General features: G+C 36.3%; 1 protein-coding gene across 1 annotated transcript; it reads right to left on the bottom strand.

Annotated features, from left to right (window-relative positions):
• Positions 1-4,920: 4,920 nt before the first annotated feature.
• On the bottom strand, positions 4,921-10,775 carry LOC107778501 (peptidyl-prolyl cis-trans isomerase FKBP53-like). Its single transcript, XM_016598771.2, has 11 exons — positions 10,633-10,775; positions 10,449-10,522; positions 9,137-9,372; positions 8,860-9,008; positions 6,814-7,180; positions 6,486-6,668; positions 6,029-6,248; positions 5,752-5,842; positions 5,632-5,673; positions 5,488-5,536; positions 4,921-5,229 (listed from the first exon to the last, which is right to left on the bottom strand). Exons 1-11 carry the CDS (start codon positions 10,643-10,645, stop codon positions 5,148-5,150), a joined length of 1,506 nt encoding a protein of 501 aa, XP_016454257.2. The 5' UTR covers positions 10,646-10,775; the 3' UTR covers positions 4,921-5,147.
• Positions 10,776-21,069: the final 10,294 nt, after the last annotated feature.

The following is a 21,069-nucleotide window of genomic DNA, read 5'->3' as shown; positions in this document are numbered from 1 at the left end:
TTGTTGTTGTTGTTATTGTTGTCTTTTCTTTAATATTAGTTTTGATTTATATAATTATAGTTCTTTTTACATGTATTTTTATTGTTTAGCTATACAAACAACAAAAACAACAACAACAACCCAGTGTAATCCTACTAGTGGGGTCTGGGGAGGGTAGTGTGTACGCAGACCTTACCCCTACCCCAAAGGAGTAGAGAGACTGTTTCCGAAAGACACTCGGCTCAATAAGACAAAAGGACAAAAGAAAACATTATTAGTAACACCACAGAAACAATACGAAAGAAATACATATATATATATATATATATATGAAAAATAAGAACAACATGAAATCAAGAGGAATGATACCAAGCAAAAGCAAAATAGTATCCTTACCAAACTAGTCCCCCAAAGTTATGACATAAGACAATACTCAGCTACCTCCTAGCCTACAACCTTAATACTCGACCTCCACATATTCCTATCAAGTGCCATGTCCTCGGAAATCTGAAGCATCGTCATATCCTGCCTAATCACCTCCCCCCAATACTTCTTAGGCCGCCCTCTACCTCTTCTCGAGCCCTCCACAACCAACCGTTCACACCTCCTTACCGGAGCATCTGAGCTTCTCCTCTGAACGTGCCCGAACCACCTGAGTCTTGCTTCCCGCATCTTGTCATCAATGGGAGTCACGCACACCTTCTCTCGAATATCATCATTCCTAATCTTATCCATCCTACTATGCCCGTACATCCACCTCAACATCCTCATTTCTGCTACCTTCATCTTCTAGATATGTGATTTCTTAACCGGCCAACACTCAGCCACATACATCATGGCCGGCCTAACCACCGCTTTATAGAACTTACCTTTGAGTGTCAGTGGCACTCTTTTGTCACACAATACTCCAGATGCTAACCTCCACTTCATCCATCCTACCCCGATACGGTGCGTAACATCCTCGTCGATCTCCCCTCCCCCCTGGATAACCGACCCAAGGTACTTGAAGTTGTCTCTACTTTGGATGACCTGTGATTCAAGCCTCACATCCACGCCCACTTCCCTCTGCTCAGCGCTGAACTTACACTCCAGGTATTCCGTCTTTGTCCTGCTAAGCTTGAAACCCTTAGATTCAAGAGCTTGTCTCCAAACCTCCAGCTTCTCGTTAACACCCGGTTCGCGTCTCATCAATTAGAACTATGTCATCAGCGAATAGCATGCACCATGGCACATCCCCTTGAATGTGATGTGTTAACGCATCCATCACCGGGGCGAATAGGAACGGACTGAGCACAGAACCTTGGTGTAACCCCATAACAACCGAAAAATCCTCAGAGTCGCCTCCCACTGTCCTAACCCGAGTCTTTGCTCCATCATACATGTCCTTAATCGCCATAATGTAGGGAACCGGCGCGCCTTTTGCCTTCAATCTTCTCCAGAGAACTTCTCTAGGAACCTTGTCATACGCTTTTTCTAGGTCAATAAACACCATGTGCAGATCTTTATTCTTATCTCTGTACTGTTCAACCAACCTCCTAACAAGGTGTATAGCTTCTGTAGTATAACGACCCGGCATGAAACCAAATTGGTTGTCAGAGACGGATACCGTCATCCTCAACCTTGCTTCAACTACCCTCTCCCATACTTTCATAGTATGACTTAGTAATTTGATACCCCTATAATTGTTACAGCTCTGGATATCACCTTTGTTCTTATACAGTGGGACCACCGTACTCCACCTCCACTCATCTGGCATCCTCTTCGCCTTAAAAATAACATTCAACAACCTAGTCAACCACTCCAAACCTGTTTTCCCCACACACTTCCAAAATTCCATCGGAATCTCGTCAGGCCCGGTCGCTTTGCCCCTACTCATCTTACTCATAGCTCCCACGACCTCCTCAACCTTGATGCGCCTGCAGTACCCAGAGTCAGCGTGACTCTCGGAATGCTCCAATTCACCGAGCACAATATCCCGATCCCCTACTTCATTAAGAAGTTTCTGAAAGTAAGTCTGCCATCTCCTCTTAATCTGGGAATCTTCCATCAATACTCTCCCATCGTCGTCCTTGATGCATCTCACTCGGTCTAAATCTCGAGCTTTCCTCTCTCTCAGCTTGGCCAGCCTAAATAACTTATTCTCCCCTCCTTTTTCCCCTAGTTCCTCGTACATACGACTATAAGCCGCAGTCTTAGTTTCCGTGACCGCCATCTTTGCTTCCTTCCTAACTACCTTATACCACTCCATGCACGCTCGCCTCTCCCCCTCGCCTATGCTCCCCCCTAACGCCCGGTACGCCTCCTTTTTGGCTTCCACTTTACCTTGTACCACTTCATTCCACCACCATTCTCCTTTGTATCTGCCGGAGACACTCCTTTGTCCACCACCAACATATTGTTTAGCTATATGTTGTGTAATTTAATTTAAAACGTTCGGTGCACCTATTCTAAAAAAAATTGTTGACGTCATTAAAGTTTGAAAACGAAATACTTGACTATGCCACTGTAATGGGTATTCTTGTCTATCACATCCTACTAATCAAACGAGTCTCTAAATAGCATAATGTCATTCTAGCATTTGATTACTCAAGCTATTATGGTTGTTTCTTTCCTTGTCATCTGTCATTTTATAGTCCCTTCCACTATCCTTTTTTCTTTTTTCTCTATTTTCCTGCTATTAAATTTAAAATAGATGGAGTTTGAGGTGGCCATCTAACAAAAAAATTTCACTTAAGGGAAGTTTTGTCCTGTTTTGTCTTGATAGTTTTTATTCCCCAGGTACAAGAACAACAACCTCACTATAATCTCATAAGTGAGGTCTAGGAAGGGTAGTGTATACGTAGATGTTAACCCTACTAAAAAGTAGAGAGACTATTTCCGATAAATTATGTGATAAGGTATTTTGTGCCAATGGTTGCTAACATCACTTGATATTGTTGGTGCATATAACTTAAATCATAAATTCCGAATCATTTTTTATTTCACAAACTCACCCCAGCTTTTGGACAAATGGCCTTTCTACCATTCTTGTACACTCGTGTTGTTTTGGTTATTTCCCATTTGGATGTATTAATAAAAGCCAATTTGAGGCTTCTTTACAAGGAGTTTCTTGGTGGGCACATCCTCAAATTACAATCTTTCGTGAGAAAGAGAAGAACAAGAGTAACTTCTTATGAAACCCTTACTGGACACTATCATCGTGGACAAATTAGGATCTATTTTTATTAGAAAAGAATAAATTCTGTAAATGCATACAATAACTGGTGTTTCTTATGCTAAAAGGGGGTCTTTTCAATTCAACAGTCTACAATCAACAAGTATGATAGAATTTTTTTTAGTGAAATTTAGTAAAACTCCAAATGAAATTCTCACAGAATTTTGACAAATTGTAGTAAATGTTTCAAGATTAATTCTAGACTAAGAATGTAATTAACAGGAAACGAGTATCTTTTGCACCTAAACTTTGTAGTATCTTGTTGAACTTATATAAATGTAAAGGTAACTAACCATATTCAGGGACTAGTAAATATATCTTAGGGTGTGTTTGGTACGAAGGAAAATGTTTTCCATGAAAATGAGTGATTTTATCACTTATTTTTACTTGTTTGGTTGGTGAGTGAAAAAAAAATTCCAGTGTTTTTAGATAGTAGAAAAAGTACTCTTTCTACAACATGAAAATAAAGTACTCAATTTATTGAAATAATAGATAATACTTTTTTGTTGAATTAAAAAAAAATATTGTTTCTACATGAAAAGAAAGCATTTTTTTGGTTAAAACGAAAAAAATACTTTTTTGTATCATGAAAAAAACTCATTTGTTGAAATGAAAAAAAAACTACTTATAACACGAAAAGAAAGTACTATTAAAGGGCAGCTCGGTGCACTAAGCTCCCGCTATGCGCGGGGTTCGGGGAAGAGTCGGACCACAAGGGTTTATTGTACGCAACATTACCCTGCATTTCTGCAAGAAGTTGTTTCCACGGCTTGAACCCGTGACCTACAGGTCACATGGCAGCAACTTTACCAGCTACGCCAAGGCTCCCCTCAAAAGAAAGTATTATTAATAATATTTTTATTTAGGGTGGGGTGTTGGAGAGGGTGGGTAGGGTAGGATTGGGGGTGGGTTGGTGGGGATGGCAAATATTGAGAACGAGTTTTAGAAAATGTTTTCCCTTCTCTTGATAGGGAAAATTTTTCTCCAATTGGAGGAAAATGATTTGATGAGAAAATGTTTTCCAAAACATTTAAGCCAACCAAACATGAAAAAATTGGAAAACATTTTTCGGAAAATATTTTCTTTCATGCCAAACACACCCTTAGTCCGCATAAATAGGATGTAATATGATTAAAATAGCAAAGGACTTCAGACTTCAGAGTTTTCTTATCTGAATTACTAGTACTTTGTCAAAAACATACATGGATTTAGATTAACCATAACTTCATCGCAAAATTCAATAACTAGTAGAACTACTGGTCCAAAAGTTTCAGTAAAAGCAGATACCGAATGCCTTAGCCTTGGCGCTAAATTGCTAAATAATGGAATAACTGTTTAAAGAAAAACCCAAATACAGTGGCCTCCGTAAGTTTATTTATATAAATATATAAAAGTTTTTTTGAGGAAATTGCATAGTTCTTAGAAGTTTGAGATCTTTAATTGAACTTGCTCTATAGCCTCATTCAAACTAGACAGCCATATAATATAGAATCCGTTGCAGAGAATGAAACTCTAACTATATAAAAGAGATATTCTTAAATAACCATTGATTTTTCCAATCTTGCACGGAATGCAGAAGCAATCCAACTTCTCTTCTCACTTTTCTGATTGAACCAGAAAATATGAATACTGTAAGAACTCAAACCTTACTAAACGAACAGATATTATCAAATATGCACAAGCAAAACTCAATCATTAAAGGCTTCTGGTCTTCAAACAGAAAACGCTCTGGAAAACAAGCAGGTCTATAAATCATTTAAGTTCAAAATTTGGACAGGAGTCTGAAATTCAGCCCTGTTACAAAATTGGCATCCGAGCTCTATTTGTATAATTTGTACACTTTCTTTTAGTAAGTGAAGCTAACTTGTTTTTGCTTAAAGAGCAAGGCCACAACAACAATTTTGGGATTCTGCGAATGGAAAAATCAGGTAATCTCCATCATGCAATGGCAGGATCATTTTACACTTACTAGCTCAACATCAAATACCAACCATGAATTGGGTGGTATGGCGCCACCAGCACCTTTAGATCCATACCTGTAACAAAAGAAAGGTGCTCATTAGGCAACAGCAATTCAAAGGATGTCTATAGACAGAAACTAGTAAATTGCTTAGAAAATGATTAAATTGGTTCTGGATTTCTTTACTCCACTGATGCACTTTTCTCCCCCAAGCAAGGGAAATTCTAGTCAATGCCCTAATTAGGGCCATGTTGAAGGTTTTCATGCTCTTGAGCTAATGATAAATGGAGATTATACAGAATTTGCTAATAGAATACAAACTTAAATGACATACCCCATGACTGGTGGGATTGTAAGTCTTCTTTTGTCCCCAATGCGCATGCCTGGCAGTCAGATTTAGATAAAATCTTAGTACTCAACACAGGAAATGTAACAATAAATTAGAGAAATGATCAGGTTTACTTATCACGTTAATTACCATTTACACCGACATCCCAACCCTTTATAACTTGACCAATACCTACAAGCACAAAAATGCAAGCTTAACACAGCAAAATAAATAGAGGTCGTCTTCTTTAAATACTATAAAATATAATACCTAAACGGAATTCAAAAGGTGTTCTTTGCCCAATGTTGGAATCGAATATTTTGCCATTCTTCTTCAGCTTGCCGATATAGCGTACACCAACCTATTCAGTGGCAGAAAGTCATTATTAATAACAAGTGTGCTCCATACAAAGTTCATCGAAGAGAACTCAAAGATTGAGAAACTTTAAATCCTGATTGACTTAATTGTGACTACCAAGATTTCATTACGTTCCACGGCAGAGTGAAAGAACAATTGATCACATAGAGTCAAAAAAAGAAAACTATACCTTACTTCCTGGGAAAGCTCTTTTCCCATCCGGCTTGCCCATTGCCAACTCCTCTATGACCAACCCATTTCCATAGGTCCTCAATTGAGAAGGCTTAGTCTCTTCATTTTCCTCCACCTCCTGTGATCCATTCTTTTTATCTTGTTCAACCTCTGTAACTGCTTTTCCATCCTGTTGATTTTTCTTGTTCTTTTTCTTTTTCTTCTTTTTCTCAGTATCCCTGGAACAAGTTTTAGTGGAAAAATAAGACTTCTTACTAGTAAAGGCAACGGAGTTTGATAAAAGATAACAGTCAGCACATGGAAGCTGGCCAGAATCTAGAAGAACGTGTAATTGGATAAACTTTAAGCTAGATGGCGCCTTTAGTTATGCAAATAACAATCCAGATTCCTCACGAAGCATATCAGTCTTTAACCTTATTCTTTTCTATTCTAGACTACAATAGATCAGAACTTACTTTTCATCAGTTGACCTCTGACCATCTTCGGTTTTACCTACTGGAACTGGCTCATCATTAGCCTCTGCATGCTCTGACTTGTTGTTTGATCCATTTTGACGAGCCAACTCCTCATCCATTAACTTTTTCTTCTTATTCTTTTTATTTTGCTTAGCGTTGTTTTCCATCACCACATTGTCTGCTCTGCTTTTAGGATAAGAAGAAAACAGAACTATCATCACTAAATAAATCACGAAAGCTAGGCTTAATACTGAGATCGAGAAGATAGAATATAGCCACATGCTAAATTCAAAATTCACAATACACACTAAAGTAAAATGCTCCTCACCTTTGACCATCATTGACTTTGCTAGTATCATCACGACCTCTTTTTTTTAAGCCTTTCCTCTCATCAACAGTATCTCTTGCCTTCTCATTCAATACTTCCTCATGGGTATCCTGATCTTTAATTCCATCTGATTTTAATTTTGATCTCACTGATTTAGCTTTGTTTTCATTGGGAGCAGATATCGGGAAGCCATCTTCATCTTCACTCTCCAGCAGAGGACTGCCAGTATTACTCTTGACAACTATTTGGCGCTCAGAGTTCTCTGTGTCATCAGTCCCATTTGACTGGTTTTTCTTCTTCTTTGGCCTTTTGGATTTAGCATTTTCATCTTTAGGCTTTTCATCCTCCACTATCTCTTCAATTTTCACTTTTCAAAATGCAAACAAAATGTAAGGCATTTTAAAATACAAGGAAATATGCATTTCAAAATGCATAATCAAAATAAGCTAATAGACTAAACTACGCAATAAAACTGTTGTGTCATATAAGGTCCTTTTCCCTAAATACACTTCATATATATTCAAGATCAGATATACATACTCACTCGAGGAATCAATGGTATGAACATTTATTACTACTCATTATCAATGTATTATCAATAAAGAACCAATTCCATAATGGAAAGCCAAGTTTTCAACTTTTTGGGTGGAAAGGTGGACATGGTCCTAGGAGCAGCAGAAAAATATTCAACTATGATAACATGTTATCTGATGCTATATGGGGCGGAGTGTTGGCCACTTAAGAACTCACACGTGCAGAAGATGAAAGTAACAGAAATGAGGATGTTGAGATGGATGAGTGGGTATACCACGAGAGATAAGATTAGGAATAAAGTTATTCGGGAAAAGTGGGAGTAGCCTTCGTGGAGGACAAGATGCGAGAGTCGAGACTGAGATGGTTCAGGCACATAAAGAAAAGCAATGATGCTCCTGTCAGGAGATGTGAGAGGCTGATCATGGCGGGTTTGAGAAGAGGTCGAGGTAGGCCAAGGAAGTATTGGGGAGAGGTGATTAGACATGATATAGCGCGGCTTCAGCTTACTGAGGACATGACCCTTGATAAGAAGGTATGGAGGTCGAGGTAAAAGGTTAGTAGGTAGTTGTAAGTTTCTCCTTTTCTTACCAGTTACTTTAGTAGCACTCAGGTTCCTACATATGCTTAAGTAGATCGTTACTTTATCATGTGATTTAGTTCGCTTCTGTTATCGTATTTCTTGTTGTTAGTGTTTACCCAACACACACAGTTCTTTTCATTCTTTTAATTTATTAATTTATTTATTCTCTTTCTTCTTCTTACCCCCTTGTCTTCTTGTCTTCTTTCCCTTCTTCTTCTCACTTTTTCTAAGCCGAGGGTCTATTGGAAACAACCTCTCTGCCTTTACTAGGTAGAGGTAAGGTCTGCGTACGCACTACCTTCCCCATACCCCACTTGTGGGAATATACTGGGTTTGTTGTTGTTGTTGTAACATGTTATCTGAACAGATCCTCATTCTTAATCGCACGAATTAACTATTTGAGTTATAGGTGCAACATTTTTTGCCAAACTAGTAAATGTCATGCTTTCAGAAGTCATAAAAGAAATTAATATTGACAAAGAACAAGTCCTAGAAATTAAATTCTTCCTCCAACAGATTTTTTCTTTTTATCAGTCCCCTGACAGTGATTTTCTTTTGATAAGGAACAACCTAGAAAACAAAACATAGTTTCATTTTTATCAAGTCCTGAAATAGTTCCACCAACTTGAAGAAAAATATTTTCCTTTTTCTCTTTGATAAGAATGGCCTGTGAATTAGCTAGCCTAACCCTAGTTGGCCCAGAGGTTCAAAACTTGAGGAAGTATGGACCTGCTCCTCTACTCTGCGCCCACTTATATACCAGACTTCGTGTTAAAGGGTGGTTGTAATGATTTAAGGAGAAATTTTTCTTTTCTTTTCTTTTAAACCACCTATAACATTTCTCTATATTATACTACTAAAAGTTCAAACACTTCATACACCATTGGCAGTTTCTTCCGAGACCCAAAGAAAAAAGTATTAAGCAAAGTTACCTCCACTGTTGGGAATAGGTGAAGGTGGATACATGCAAAAATCATCATCAGTTGAGCCATCCTCGTCTTCATTTTCTGTGTCATACTCAAATTCGATTGAATCATCAGACTCACTATCAGTCTCAGCAGCATCCTCCTCATAAAGATCGCTTTACACCAATGTCAAGGAACGCATAAAATAGATTCAAGCCTTCAACAAAACAGATTCTTTTACGTAATTCCATAAATCAAAATCGTAAAATTAAAGCTGAATAAAAAAATAGCATCTAGAGGATACGATCCATATTCATTTCCACAGCAACCCTCACTCTCTCCATAAAAGAAACCAGATAGATGAACATTGTGAGAACCAATAACTGAAAAGGTAACTTCTTCCTCCTCCTCAAACTCGAGATTCAATGGGCATGTCTCCAGTTTTTCTGGCAGTAAGGAACACAAGTAAATCGGCTTCTTATCACCTACTATACATTGAACGATGCTTTTTTTGTTTGTTGAGCCAGTGCCTAATGTTGCCTGAATCATGCAGAAAACAAATGAAATAAGCATAATAATGAGAAGGAAAAAAATGTACCTTAAACAAGTGCAAATGGACATGGGACACCAAAGATAACTTCCACATATTTCTAGATGAGCTAACTCGTCTTTGCTATACACCAATAAAGCTTAATGCTCCTTTCCAAATTTAGTACAACAACAAACCTAGTGAAATCCCACAAATGGAGTATGGGGAGGCTAGTGGGTACGCAACCCTTACCCCTACCTTAAGAGGGTAGCGGGGTTGTTTCCTGTGGACCCTCTGCTCTGGACCAGAAAAAGGAGCAATAAACAAACAATAGCAACAACAATGTAATATGACAAAGAAAGCAAATGGCAAGTAATAACAAAGATCTAGGAAAGGAGGATCTAGTGTTAGGAAAAAAGTTAGGATTATGCTTTGTACACAAAAACATAATTCGACCAAATTATATGACCGAAAACCTAAACGATTGATATACTAATTCTTTATTTGATAAAATTCCCATGTATTCTGACAAAACAAGATATCAATAACCCAATATGTGACAAGCATCAATACCACCATTTCGTAACTCTAAGCACTTCAACCACATCGACGAAAAATATAAGTAAACAAGAAGAATATAAAATTTTAACAATATCTAAATTCTGTCAACTTGGAAGGAACTAGGAAGTTGCTCCGAGGACCTACAATCTCTTGGGACAATGCAAACTTAAGCGATTAGTTGGAGAAAGATTTTAGTCACGTTATCACTTTTACTTTACGTCCTATGTTTTCCTAGGAGTTATTTAGCCTTTCAGAGATTTAGATGTGGGTAGAAAATATAAAGAACTTGTAGTACTTTTTATTTTGTACAATATTGGTCTCAGATGAGTTAGTATGGAGTAACATGGTCAATGAAGATTCATATAACCGACTCCAACTTGTTTGGGATTGATATATAGGTGTTGTTGTCTATCCAAATTATATCAAGGCCAAAGATTCTAAATGCTACAATAGTTCAAATGAACATACAATTAGTCACATGAACATCGTAATGGGGAAAGCAAGTGTTTAAACTATTGAAACAAACCTGAGAGACATGAAGTCTACCACGCTCACTTTCAAAATTATGAGTGAATGGTTTACCAGGCTTCAATTCAACTCCTGAAAGCAGACACAAAAGAAAATGAGAGACTTATAAATTTATATGATTAGTGCATTTCGTTTCTTCTGTTAAAAATTGGAATTCATATATGAAAATAACGGAAAGAGACCCCAGAACGCCATTGCAAAAGGAGAACTGGAAGCTGCAGGGTTTTTCTAAAACCCTAAACAATAGACCGTTCGCTTCTTTTTCCTGCTGTCCTAAAGATGTTAAAGTATTTATGGGCCTTTTGGATACTGATTGAACTTGAGCCTTTTTCCGATACAGATGGAAGTTTCTAGAAGTACCGATCCAATTTTTCTTTTTGGGCCTTTTTTAAATTTGACCACATATTGAAAGGATTTTTACATTCCTATGCCATATAGTAAACTATATTACTCTAAATGTTCATGTTTAGTAAATTACCCTATCTACACAAGTTTTGTTTACAAAATATATACATTCCACCTTAAAAGGCTCCAAATTCATTATTAGTACCTTCAATTAAGGGATTTAGTTACATCATTTTCCTTTTTTTTTTCTTCTCCTCTCTCCCCTTTCTCTCCGAATCTTCCATTATGTTCCGCTGATTTCTTCAAGAAGGTTTCTCAGTTTTTACTTTTATTTGATATTTTTTCCTTCTGTATATCTGTGCATATACATTTTGCTGATATTTTTTTTTCAACAAGAGATTCTATCACTTAGAAGAGAAAAGCTTAAAGATGTATTTCATGGCTTCAAATAAAGTTACATTTCATGTTTTCGCTAAATAATTTTTGGGTCGTATTTTTTATTTTTATTTAGTACTTGTTTCTTCCTTGATTTCTTTTGCATCTCTCGTTTGGTTGCAACTTTCATCAGATGAGGAAACTTGTTTGAGTGCCTTCAATAATGAATAAAATTTATCTTTCAATGTGTATGGTTTTAGGAGATTACCAAAGGTCTCCTGATTTTGAAAATAATTACTAGAATATTGATTTGTGCCCAGAGAAAGACATAATTTTTCTTGACACTGGTTTTTGTTAACAGAAATTATGGTTACTTATGTGTAATGTTAGTGTAGTTTTGAGTTAGGCATACGTCTCCGTAAGTTCGCGAGGACAAATTGAGTGGATTTGAGTTTTCATTAATGAATAATGGTCCTCTTTGGTTCGTATTGTATCATATCTTCTACTACTATTTACATAGCAAATACAAATAGAATAGCTAACTTCACTTTCAAAGTTCCAACAGTTATTACGACGTGTTTATTTTTATACATTATTTATACACAATCAAATACAACTACAATATCATACAACTTAAATATAATTTTTATACAAAATTTATACAATATGTCCTTTGTATCTGATTTATACATAATAAAAATAAATTTCATACAACTAATTATATATTATACAATTTATCTACGACTTTCACATATTATTTCTACCTAGTTAAATACAACTAAAATAACATACAACTTAAATACAAATTTTATACAAAATTTTACAATATGTCTTTTGTATATTTTGCATTTTTTTGTACATAGTAAAAATAAATTTCATACAACTAATTATATATTATACAACATATCTACAACTTATCTACAATTTTCATACATTATTTCTACTCAGTTATATACAACTACAATATCATACAACTTAAATATAATTTTTATACAATATTGTTCAACTTTCATACAATAGTTAAATAATATATATATATATAAACAACAAAATATAATTTTTCTACAATGTTACTACAATTTCGTAAATATAATGTATGTCATGTCTTCTTCTTCTTCTTCGAGTTTCAATCTGAAATTCAGCCAAAATCAAGTCCAATCTACTCCCTCATCACCCAAAACCCCCTCAAAATTGAGATATAAACTCCAAACCATATTCCCAATTATTTGCAACAACACCCAATCCAAACAAATAATGATTTTTGAAAACCCAAATTCGAATTCAAAGCTTCAAAGCTTTTAAATGGCTGTCAATGGTGGAATTGTTGCTCTCTTTTCCTTTGCTTTATATTACTGAAATTTGGGATTGAGAGATAGAGAGAGACGTAGAGAGAATTCTCAATTCTTTGCAACAACATCCAATCCAAACAAATAATGTCTTTTGAAAACCCAAATTCGATCAAAGCTTTTTAATGGTTGTCAATGGTGGAGGAGTTACAGATTTTCGCCGATTTTAGAAGAGAAAATCGTGGGGTGTGGTTTGATACGTGGGTGAGGGGGTGTGATTTGGAGAGAGAAACTTGGGGGGGAGTGAGAATATACGGTAGAGTTAAATTAGAAGACTAATTAATACCATTAAAACCCCTAAAATGTACATAAATGGTAATTAGGCATATAAAAGGTAATTATATTAAAAGTTAAGCATAGAGGGTAATATAGTTTACTATATGGTATAGGAATATAAAAATTTCATATTAAAATGATCAGAACTTTTGAGGTCCAAACAACTGAAATTAAATGCTGGAAATGACATTAGGTAGCCATTCTTAAGTATGTTATTTAATATATACACACAATTTACAACATATTTAAAGATTAGTTAATTATAAAACTTCATGATACGATGTTCTCAAGGTTCAAACTTCAAGACATTGTTTCCTAAAGTTTAAAATTGTGTCCACAAATTCGAATCTTATGTTCTGAATTTTTAAATTAGCAGTATCTGAGTTACAAATTAGCATATCAAAAATTAAGGACACTAAGCCTTGACTTATAATTCAGGACTAGCCATACTAGCATCTCAAAAACATATTTAGTCATGAAGTTTGGTCAAATTGAATAATCTTAAAATTCATTGTAAACTGCAAATATATTTTAAACAACAGACTTTAAAGTGGCTGTCGGTACACCTCGCCAAGTAAATGGGGCATTTCATTGGGGCATTTCATTAGTAAATGCCCATGAATCCTTAGACTTTTAGGCTGCAATAAATACATAGTATTTGGTTCACACACCATTTATATGAAAATTATAATGCAATATAGTACGGAATAATATAGGGATTGTTATGTAAAAAACGATAATTAATAAATTGTTATGTGGTGATCCTATAAGAATTTTTTTATCTTTAGTTATTCTTATTCAACAAGTACTTAAACTACTACACTGGTAGAAGAAGAAAAAATAACTAAGTTAGATCAACTCAATTACTAATAAAGTAATGAAATTTGGACCTAACTCAACAATAAAAGTTAGCTCAAAAACTTAGTATTGCACCTATGAGCACGATAGCTGAAGGCGGACATACACGGAGCAATTTTTGCCAAAATATTGTAGGTTTATCTCTTACCTTTGGTTCCATGTTTATTTTCCGTATCTGTTGTATTAGGGAAAATCGAGTTAATATTTGAAATTAATTATGTGCTGACATGTCGAGACACGTGGATCAATGGAAGAATGACAGCTGGCAAAGAGTATTCAAAGAGCCGCAAGCCTTAATAGGTACAGGCAAATATTCAAGAAAACAAGAAGGAACGGTTACGAACGGTTACTCGGACCTCTTGATTGAAGAGACATCGGAGGAATGAACCTAGTTAGAAAAAACTACAGATACGTATTATCCGTAATCAATGAGCATCTATGATGGGGAACATTATAAAATCTTCACGAAACAGTTACGATTGCTAATTATAACGTTACATTAATGCCATTAATTACTCATTATAGCTCTATTATGAAAGGAAAGAAACGTAGTACTTAGAAATAGCTATAAAAGGAGAGAAATAACATTTGTATGGGAACACTGATTATTATTGAAATACACTAATTTACTTTGCTTTATTTGCTTACTCATCTACTTTTCAATTCAATTCTTCTTTTTCATTACGTAATTATTTCCTTATTTGATTATCAATAACCCGAGTTCTTCTAAAATTAAGCTTTGACTAAAATTTCTATTTTCTGGTTAAACAAATTGGTTCCGTTACTGGAAATCTAATAATCTTTTACTTTCTAAATCGACTCTTTTGTCAAAACAATCATGTTGAATGTCAACGGCAACACCCAAGAAAATTTACAACACCAAGAAAATCAGCAACATCAGGAGAATCAACAAGATGAAGGAACTCCAGTTCCCTCGCAACGAAACTCTCCTCGACAATCCTGAGAGGGGACTCCTGACGGATATGAATCAAATACGAATGAGCAGTTCCCAAATAATCAAGCTATTGATGAAGCTTTGAAAAAAAATTAATCGCCCAACAGGTCAGTAATGCTCTTCAGGATTTTGCTAACCATCTGCCAGGTGTTGTACCACCAACACCAACTCCAAACAACAATACCGTGGAAAATCCTCGCTCATGATTCGTTAACTCAGGCAGTGGAGGAACTCCTAGCAAATCTCGTGATGGAGGGTCAGGTAACCCAGTCAATTCTGATTTACAAAGTTTAGTACTAACTTTGCAGAAGCAGCCCAAAAAGCAGAGGGATCGCATAGAGCAGTTACCTGGAGTGCCTCCTGTAATCAAGGGAATAGATATGGACAAATACTCTCAACAACCCTAGAAGCCAAGTGTCACTCCTTTACCAATTCCAAAGAAATTCAAGATGTCCGATATTCCAAAATATGATGGAACAATTGATCCACGGGATCACGTAACTACATTCACAATTGGTGTAAAGGGCAACAATTTGACCAAGCAAGAAATTGAATTAGTATTGGTCAAAAAATTCGGAGAAACGCTCACGAGGGGAGCATTAACATGGTACTCTCTTTTACGTGAAAATTCTATAGATTCTTTTCCTAAGCTTGCATATTCATTTATCAAAGCACACTCGGGAGCTCAAAAAGTTAAAAAACGAATGGAGGACATTTTCAAAATAAAACAAGGAGATACATAGCTGCTCAAGGAATTCGTAGACAGATTTCAGCGTGAGAGGATGATGCTGCCACGTGTACCTGATAACTGTGCGGCTATGGCCTTTGCCAGTAATCTAAATGAAAAAATCTCGGAAGCTATGAGGAGACTCAAGGAAAGTTTACGAGAATTTCCAGCAATAACTTGGAGTGATGTTTATAATAGATACAACACGAAGCTGTGGATAGAAGAAGATACTATTATTCAGTCTCGGAAAGATGAAAGGGTGAGTTCAAGACGAGCTGAAACTGAAAAAAGGTCCAGTAAAAATAGGTACAAGTCTTACATGAGACTAGCAGGAAGGGAGTCGCGTTCAAAACAGGAAAACCCAAGGTATGATCCCAGATCAAGAGATAGAGAGTCAGGTTCATCATCAAGGTTCGAAAAAGCATGAAACATGCGAGATGATGATAGAAGCTCGAAAGCAAAGATCGGTGGTTACAGTTTTATTGTTAGCACATCCGAGTTAGTGGTTGTTTTGAGAATCATGGGAGACAAGGTACGGTGGCCAAAGGAAATGAGATCAAACCCAAACAGGCAGAATCCCGATTTTTTGTGCGAGTTTCACAACGATCACGGTCACAAAACGGTAGATTGCAGATTGTTACAAGGTGAAGTAGAACATTTATTAAAACAAGGGTACTTAACTGAATTGTTTAGTGAAAAAGCAAAGCAAGCATATATGAAGAATAGGTAGGAGCCAGCAAAACCTCCTTCACCAAAAAGGACGGTTAATGTCATAAGTGGAGCAGAAGAGATCAATGGCGTGACATACAAGACAGCAAAAAAAGTGTCAAAAATTATAGTTACCTACAGGAAGAGAGTTCGACAGGTTTTGGAAGAAGATAGTATTACATTTGATGGTGCAGTTGCACATGGCGTGCTAACCCCGCATAATGATGCACTGACAATATCTTTATTTGTACATGACACTAATGTAAAACGAGCTTTGATTGACCCAGGTAGTTCCATGAATATCATTCTGTTAAGAGTAGTAAACGAGATGCAAGCCGATGATAAGCTGATACCCAAGGCACACACCTTGTCTGGTTTTGATAACTCGAGCATCGTAACAAAAGGGGAAATAATACTCACCACTTTCGCAGAAAGAGTTGTCAAAGACACCAAATTTCAGGTAGTAAATGGATATGGCTTACAATATGGTTCTCGACAGACCATGGATTCACGAAATGGACAATGTTCCATCTACTTTACATCAAGTCATCAAGTTTCCATCACAATGGGGAATACGACAAATCCGTGGTGATCAACAAGCTTCTCGAAGCATAAACTCTGTGGCAGATTCAAGTGCAAAAAGTGATGAAAAATAGCAATCATAGAATTCAGTTGAGGATGCAGCAACACGAGCCTCAACTGAAGATGGGCAAACAAATGTAGATTCGAGGCCCGATATTATTCAAGAACCAGAAGAGAATGAAAACATCAAAACAACGATCAAGGAACTGGAAGCTATGGTACTATTTGTACATTGGCTAGACAGAAAAATCTACATTGGAACCAACCTTAGCCCAGAAATGAAATGCAAGTTGATTAAATTTTTAAAGGCTAACGCAGATTGTTTTGCTTGTTCCCATTCAGATATGACAGGTATACCACCGGAAGTAATGAACCACAAATTAAATGAAGATCCATCATACCCACCTGTCAAACAAAAGAAAAAGAAGCAAGGCTCCTTCAAGAATCAGGTAATTCAAGACGAGGTGCAAAAACTTTTAAAAATCGGGGTTCATCCACGAAGTAAAGTATCCGGATTGGTTGGCTAATATTGTGGTAGTACCCAAAAAGAATGATAAGTGGTGAGTTTGTGTAGATTACACTGATCTAACTAAAGCTTGCCCTAAAGATTCTTTTTCGTTACCACACATAAATCAACTAATTGATGCTACTGCAGGGCATGAATTATTAAGTTTTTTAGATGCCTATTCAGGATATAATAAGATTAAAATGGATCCTCTATATGAAGAGAAAACTTCCTTTATCACAGACAGGGGGACTTATTGTTACAAAGTTATGCCGTTCGGCTTAAAGAATGTTGGGGCAACATACCAAAATCTAGTAACCAAAATGTTTCAAGAACACCTAGGAAAAACTATGAAGGTGTAAATAGATGATATGCTGGTCAAATCACAACAAGTAAGGGATCATATTCAACAGTTGACTGACACATTTCAGATTTTTCGCAAATTTAACATGAAGGTAAATCCAGAGAAATGTGCATTTGGCGTGTCGTCAGGTAAGTTCTTAGGTTTTCTTGTTTCTAACCGTGGCATTGAAGTAAATCCCACACAGATTAAAGTTATTGAGGAAATTACGGATATACTCACGAGCAAAAAAGAAGTATAAAGACTGACAGGAAGAATAACAGCTTTGGGAAGATTTATTTCCAAGTCGTCGGAAAAGTGTTTCAAATTTTTTTCATCTTTGAAAAAGAAAAATCAATTTGAATAGTCTGAAGAATGTCAACAAGCGCTTAAAAGAGTACCTGTCAAATCCACCATTGCTAGCCAAACCAAAAGATGGAGAGAAATTACTTATCTACCTTGTTGTTTCAGAAGTTGCGGTAAGTGTCGTATTAGTACGAGAGGACCAAGGTAAACAATCTCCAATTTATTATGTTATCAAATCTTTATTAGATGTTGAGACTCGATATCCACATTTAGAAAAACGTGCACTAGCATTAATTATGGCATCTAGGAAATTACGGCCTTATTTCCAATGTCATCCTATCTCTGTGGTAACTGCCTACCCCTTACGTAATATATTGCATAAACAAGAGTTATCAGGTAGATTAGCCAAGTGGGCTATATAACTAAGTGAATATGACATTACATATCAACCTAGAACTGCAATAGGGTCACAAGTTTTAGCAGATTTCGTAACAGATTTTAGCCAAGGGATACAATTGGAAGCAGAAAAAGAACTGCAAGTATTTAACGGGTCTAATCCAGGTACTTGGACCTTATTTACTGATGGTTCATCAAATGTAAAAGGAGCAGGTCTAGGCATTATCTTGGTACCACCTACGGGTGAAACCATACGACAAGCCATAAAATGTCATCCAATCACTAATAATGAGGCAGAATATGAAGCTGTGATTGCAGGTTTAGAATTGGCATGAGAGCTCGGAATAGAGCAGGTCATAATCAAAAGCGATTCGCATCTCGTAGTTAACCAAATGCAGGGGACTTATACAGCTAGAGAGGCAAGGATGCAACAATACCTGGAAAAGGAACGGGATTTTGTTAGACAATTCCAAACTTGGAAAATCACGTAGATACCAAGGGAAGAAAATGCCGAGGCAGACGCTCTAGATAATCTTGCATCTGTTGCAGAAGTAACAAATGAAGAAAACGCTTCTGTGATACATTTGTTTCATTCAGTGCTTGATCAAGACAAAAACGAGGTAAATTACAATAATCTGACTTGGGATTTGAGAAATGAGATTGTCAATTTTTTGGAGTATGGAATACTACCTGAAGATAAGAAAAAGGCTCAAGCACTTCGCCAAAAAGCTGCTCATTACTATTTAAATCAAGGCAATTTATATCGAAAAATGTTCGGTGGCCCTGTAGCAAGATGTCTCGGGCCTTCTCAAACGGAATATGTGATGAAAGAAATACATGAGGGACATTGTGGAAATCACGCTGGAGGAAGATCTTTAGTAAAACCATAATTAGAGTTGGCTATTACTGGACAAAAATGAAAGAAGAGGCGGAAAATTTTATGGCTAAATGTGACAAGTGCCAATGATATGGCAACAACATGCATCAACCAGCTGAATTATTACATCCACTTATGGCACTATGGCCTTTTATGAAGTGAGGGGTGGATATAGTAGGTCTACTACCACAAGCCAAAGGCAAGGTAAGATTTTTGTTAGTACTCACTGACTATTTTACTAAGTGGGTAGAAGCAAGAGCCTTCAAACAGGTACGAGAAAAAGAGGCCAAAGATTTCATCTGGCGAAATATCATATGCCGATTTGGGGTGCCAAAGGAGATCGTATGTGATAACGGCCCGTAATTCATAGGTTCTCAATCACAGAATTCTTCCAAAGATGGAAAATTAAAAGGATTACCTCGACATCTTACCATCTGGTGGGCAATGGACAAGCTGAATCAACAAATAAAGTTATTATCAACAACTTGAATAAAAGACTAGAAGAATCAAAGGGCAATTGGCCAGAGGTACTACCTGGAATCTTGTGGGCTTACCGAACAACATCAAAAACAAGTACGGGAGAAACACCATTTTCACTTGTATACGGAGCTGAAGCCTTAATTCCAGTCAAAATAGGGGAGCCAAGTACGAGATATACTCAAGCTACCGAAGATTTGAATGAAGAAGAGATGCGGGTAAACTTGAATTTATTTTAAGAAAGGAGGGAAATTGCATTAATAAGGATAGCATCGCAAAAATAAGTTATTGAGCGGTACTACAATCGGAAAGCTCGTCTCAGGTACTTCAAGATTGGGGACTACGTACTCAAGAAAGTTTTCCAATCCACGAGGGCAGCCAATGCAGGAAAGTTAAATCCAAATTGGGAAGGGCCTTACAAGATTCATGGTATCGTAGGAAAAGGTGCATACGAGCTTGAAACATTGGATGGCAAGATTCTACCTTCAAATTGGAATGTTGTTCATCTGAAGAAATACTATTTCTAAGGGAAGGAAATACCAACAGTCAGGTATCCCCACTCACGATTTTTATTTTTGAATTGTTAAAATTTTACTAACGATTTTAGATGATAGGAAAAAATCTAGCCCACACGAAATGATGAATTACGACTTCAAAGACATGTGGAAAGAACATAATTCCAGGACTAGGGTTACAACTATTCTGATGGAACTATAATGGGTTAAGGAGTCTTCATCTAAAATTGTACCTCTAAGTCCCGTATGTTTTTCCTTTTCAGGAAAATGACCGCATGGAAGGAATAATCAAGTGCTCAAGATTTCATACTTCAAAGATCAAACACTTGGGGGACTAAGTATAAGGAAGACAAAGAAGGCAGAAACAATTAAATTTCAAGTCTTTGAGCATGTGATTTTTGCCCTATGTGAATTAGTCTCACAAATTCAAAACAAAAATAATGTTTTCCGTTGTTTGCAATTTTGTGAATTTTTGTGGCATTTTCTGTCAATTGTTTGCATTTGTCTGTGCATGTTAATTTTGGTTAAATTATGGAGAATATAAAAATATTTTGCATTTGCATTTAGGATTTAATTCTACATTTTAGGATTAATTAACAAATTAGTTTTTTATAAAATTGGAAAAATAAAAAATAGTTATTTTTGCGCTTTTAATTCTAATTTTGGTAGTTTTTCTCTTTAAATTAGGTTTTTAATTACTAGTGGTAATTGCTAGTTGGAGTTAATTAATCCAATTTTGTAGGTTAATTTAGTTTTAAGAATTAATTTATGATTTTATTTTATTTGAAAAAGAGATTTGAATTTGAAAAGAAAAGAAAAGAAAAAAAAAAGGATTTGAGAAGTCAATTTTGGGCCTTTGTTTTAGTCTTAAAAATCACAAGCACAATTCCATACCCATCGAAAATTCGGTTAACCCAGCCCCTGAACCGTCCCCAACCTAGTCCATCCCCCTTACAATCGAAACGACACCATTTTAATCATCTCTAATTTGGGCCGTCGAATTTGTCTAATCCAATGGACGGGAACTGGGT

Source organism: Nicotiana tabacum, chromosome 6 (assembly GCF_000715075.1).
Source record: "Nicotiana tabacum cultivar K326 chromosome 6, ASM71507v2, whole genome shotgun sequence".
Taxonomy (NCBI): Eukaryota; Viridiplantae; Streptophyta; class Magnoliopsida; order Solanales; family Solanaceae; genus Nicotiana; species Nicotiana tabacum.
Note: the sequence above shows the minus strand (reverse complement) of the source record. Positions and strands in the feature narration are given on the sequence as shown.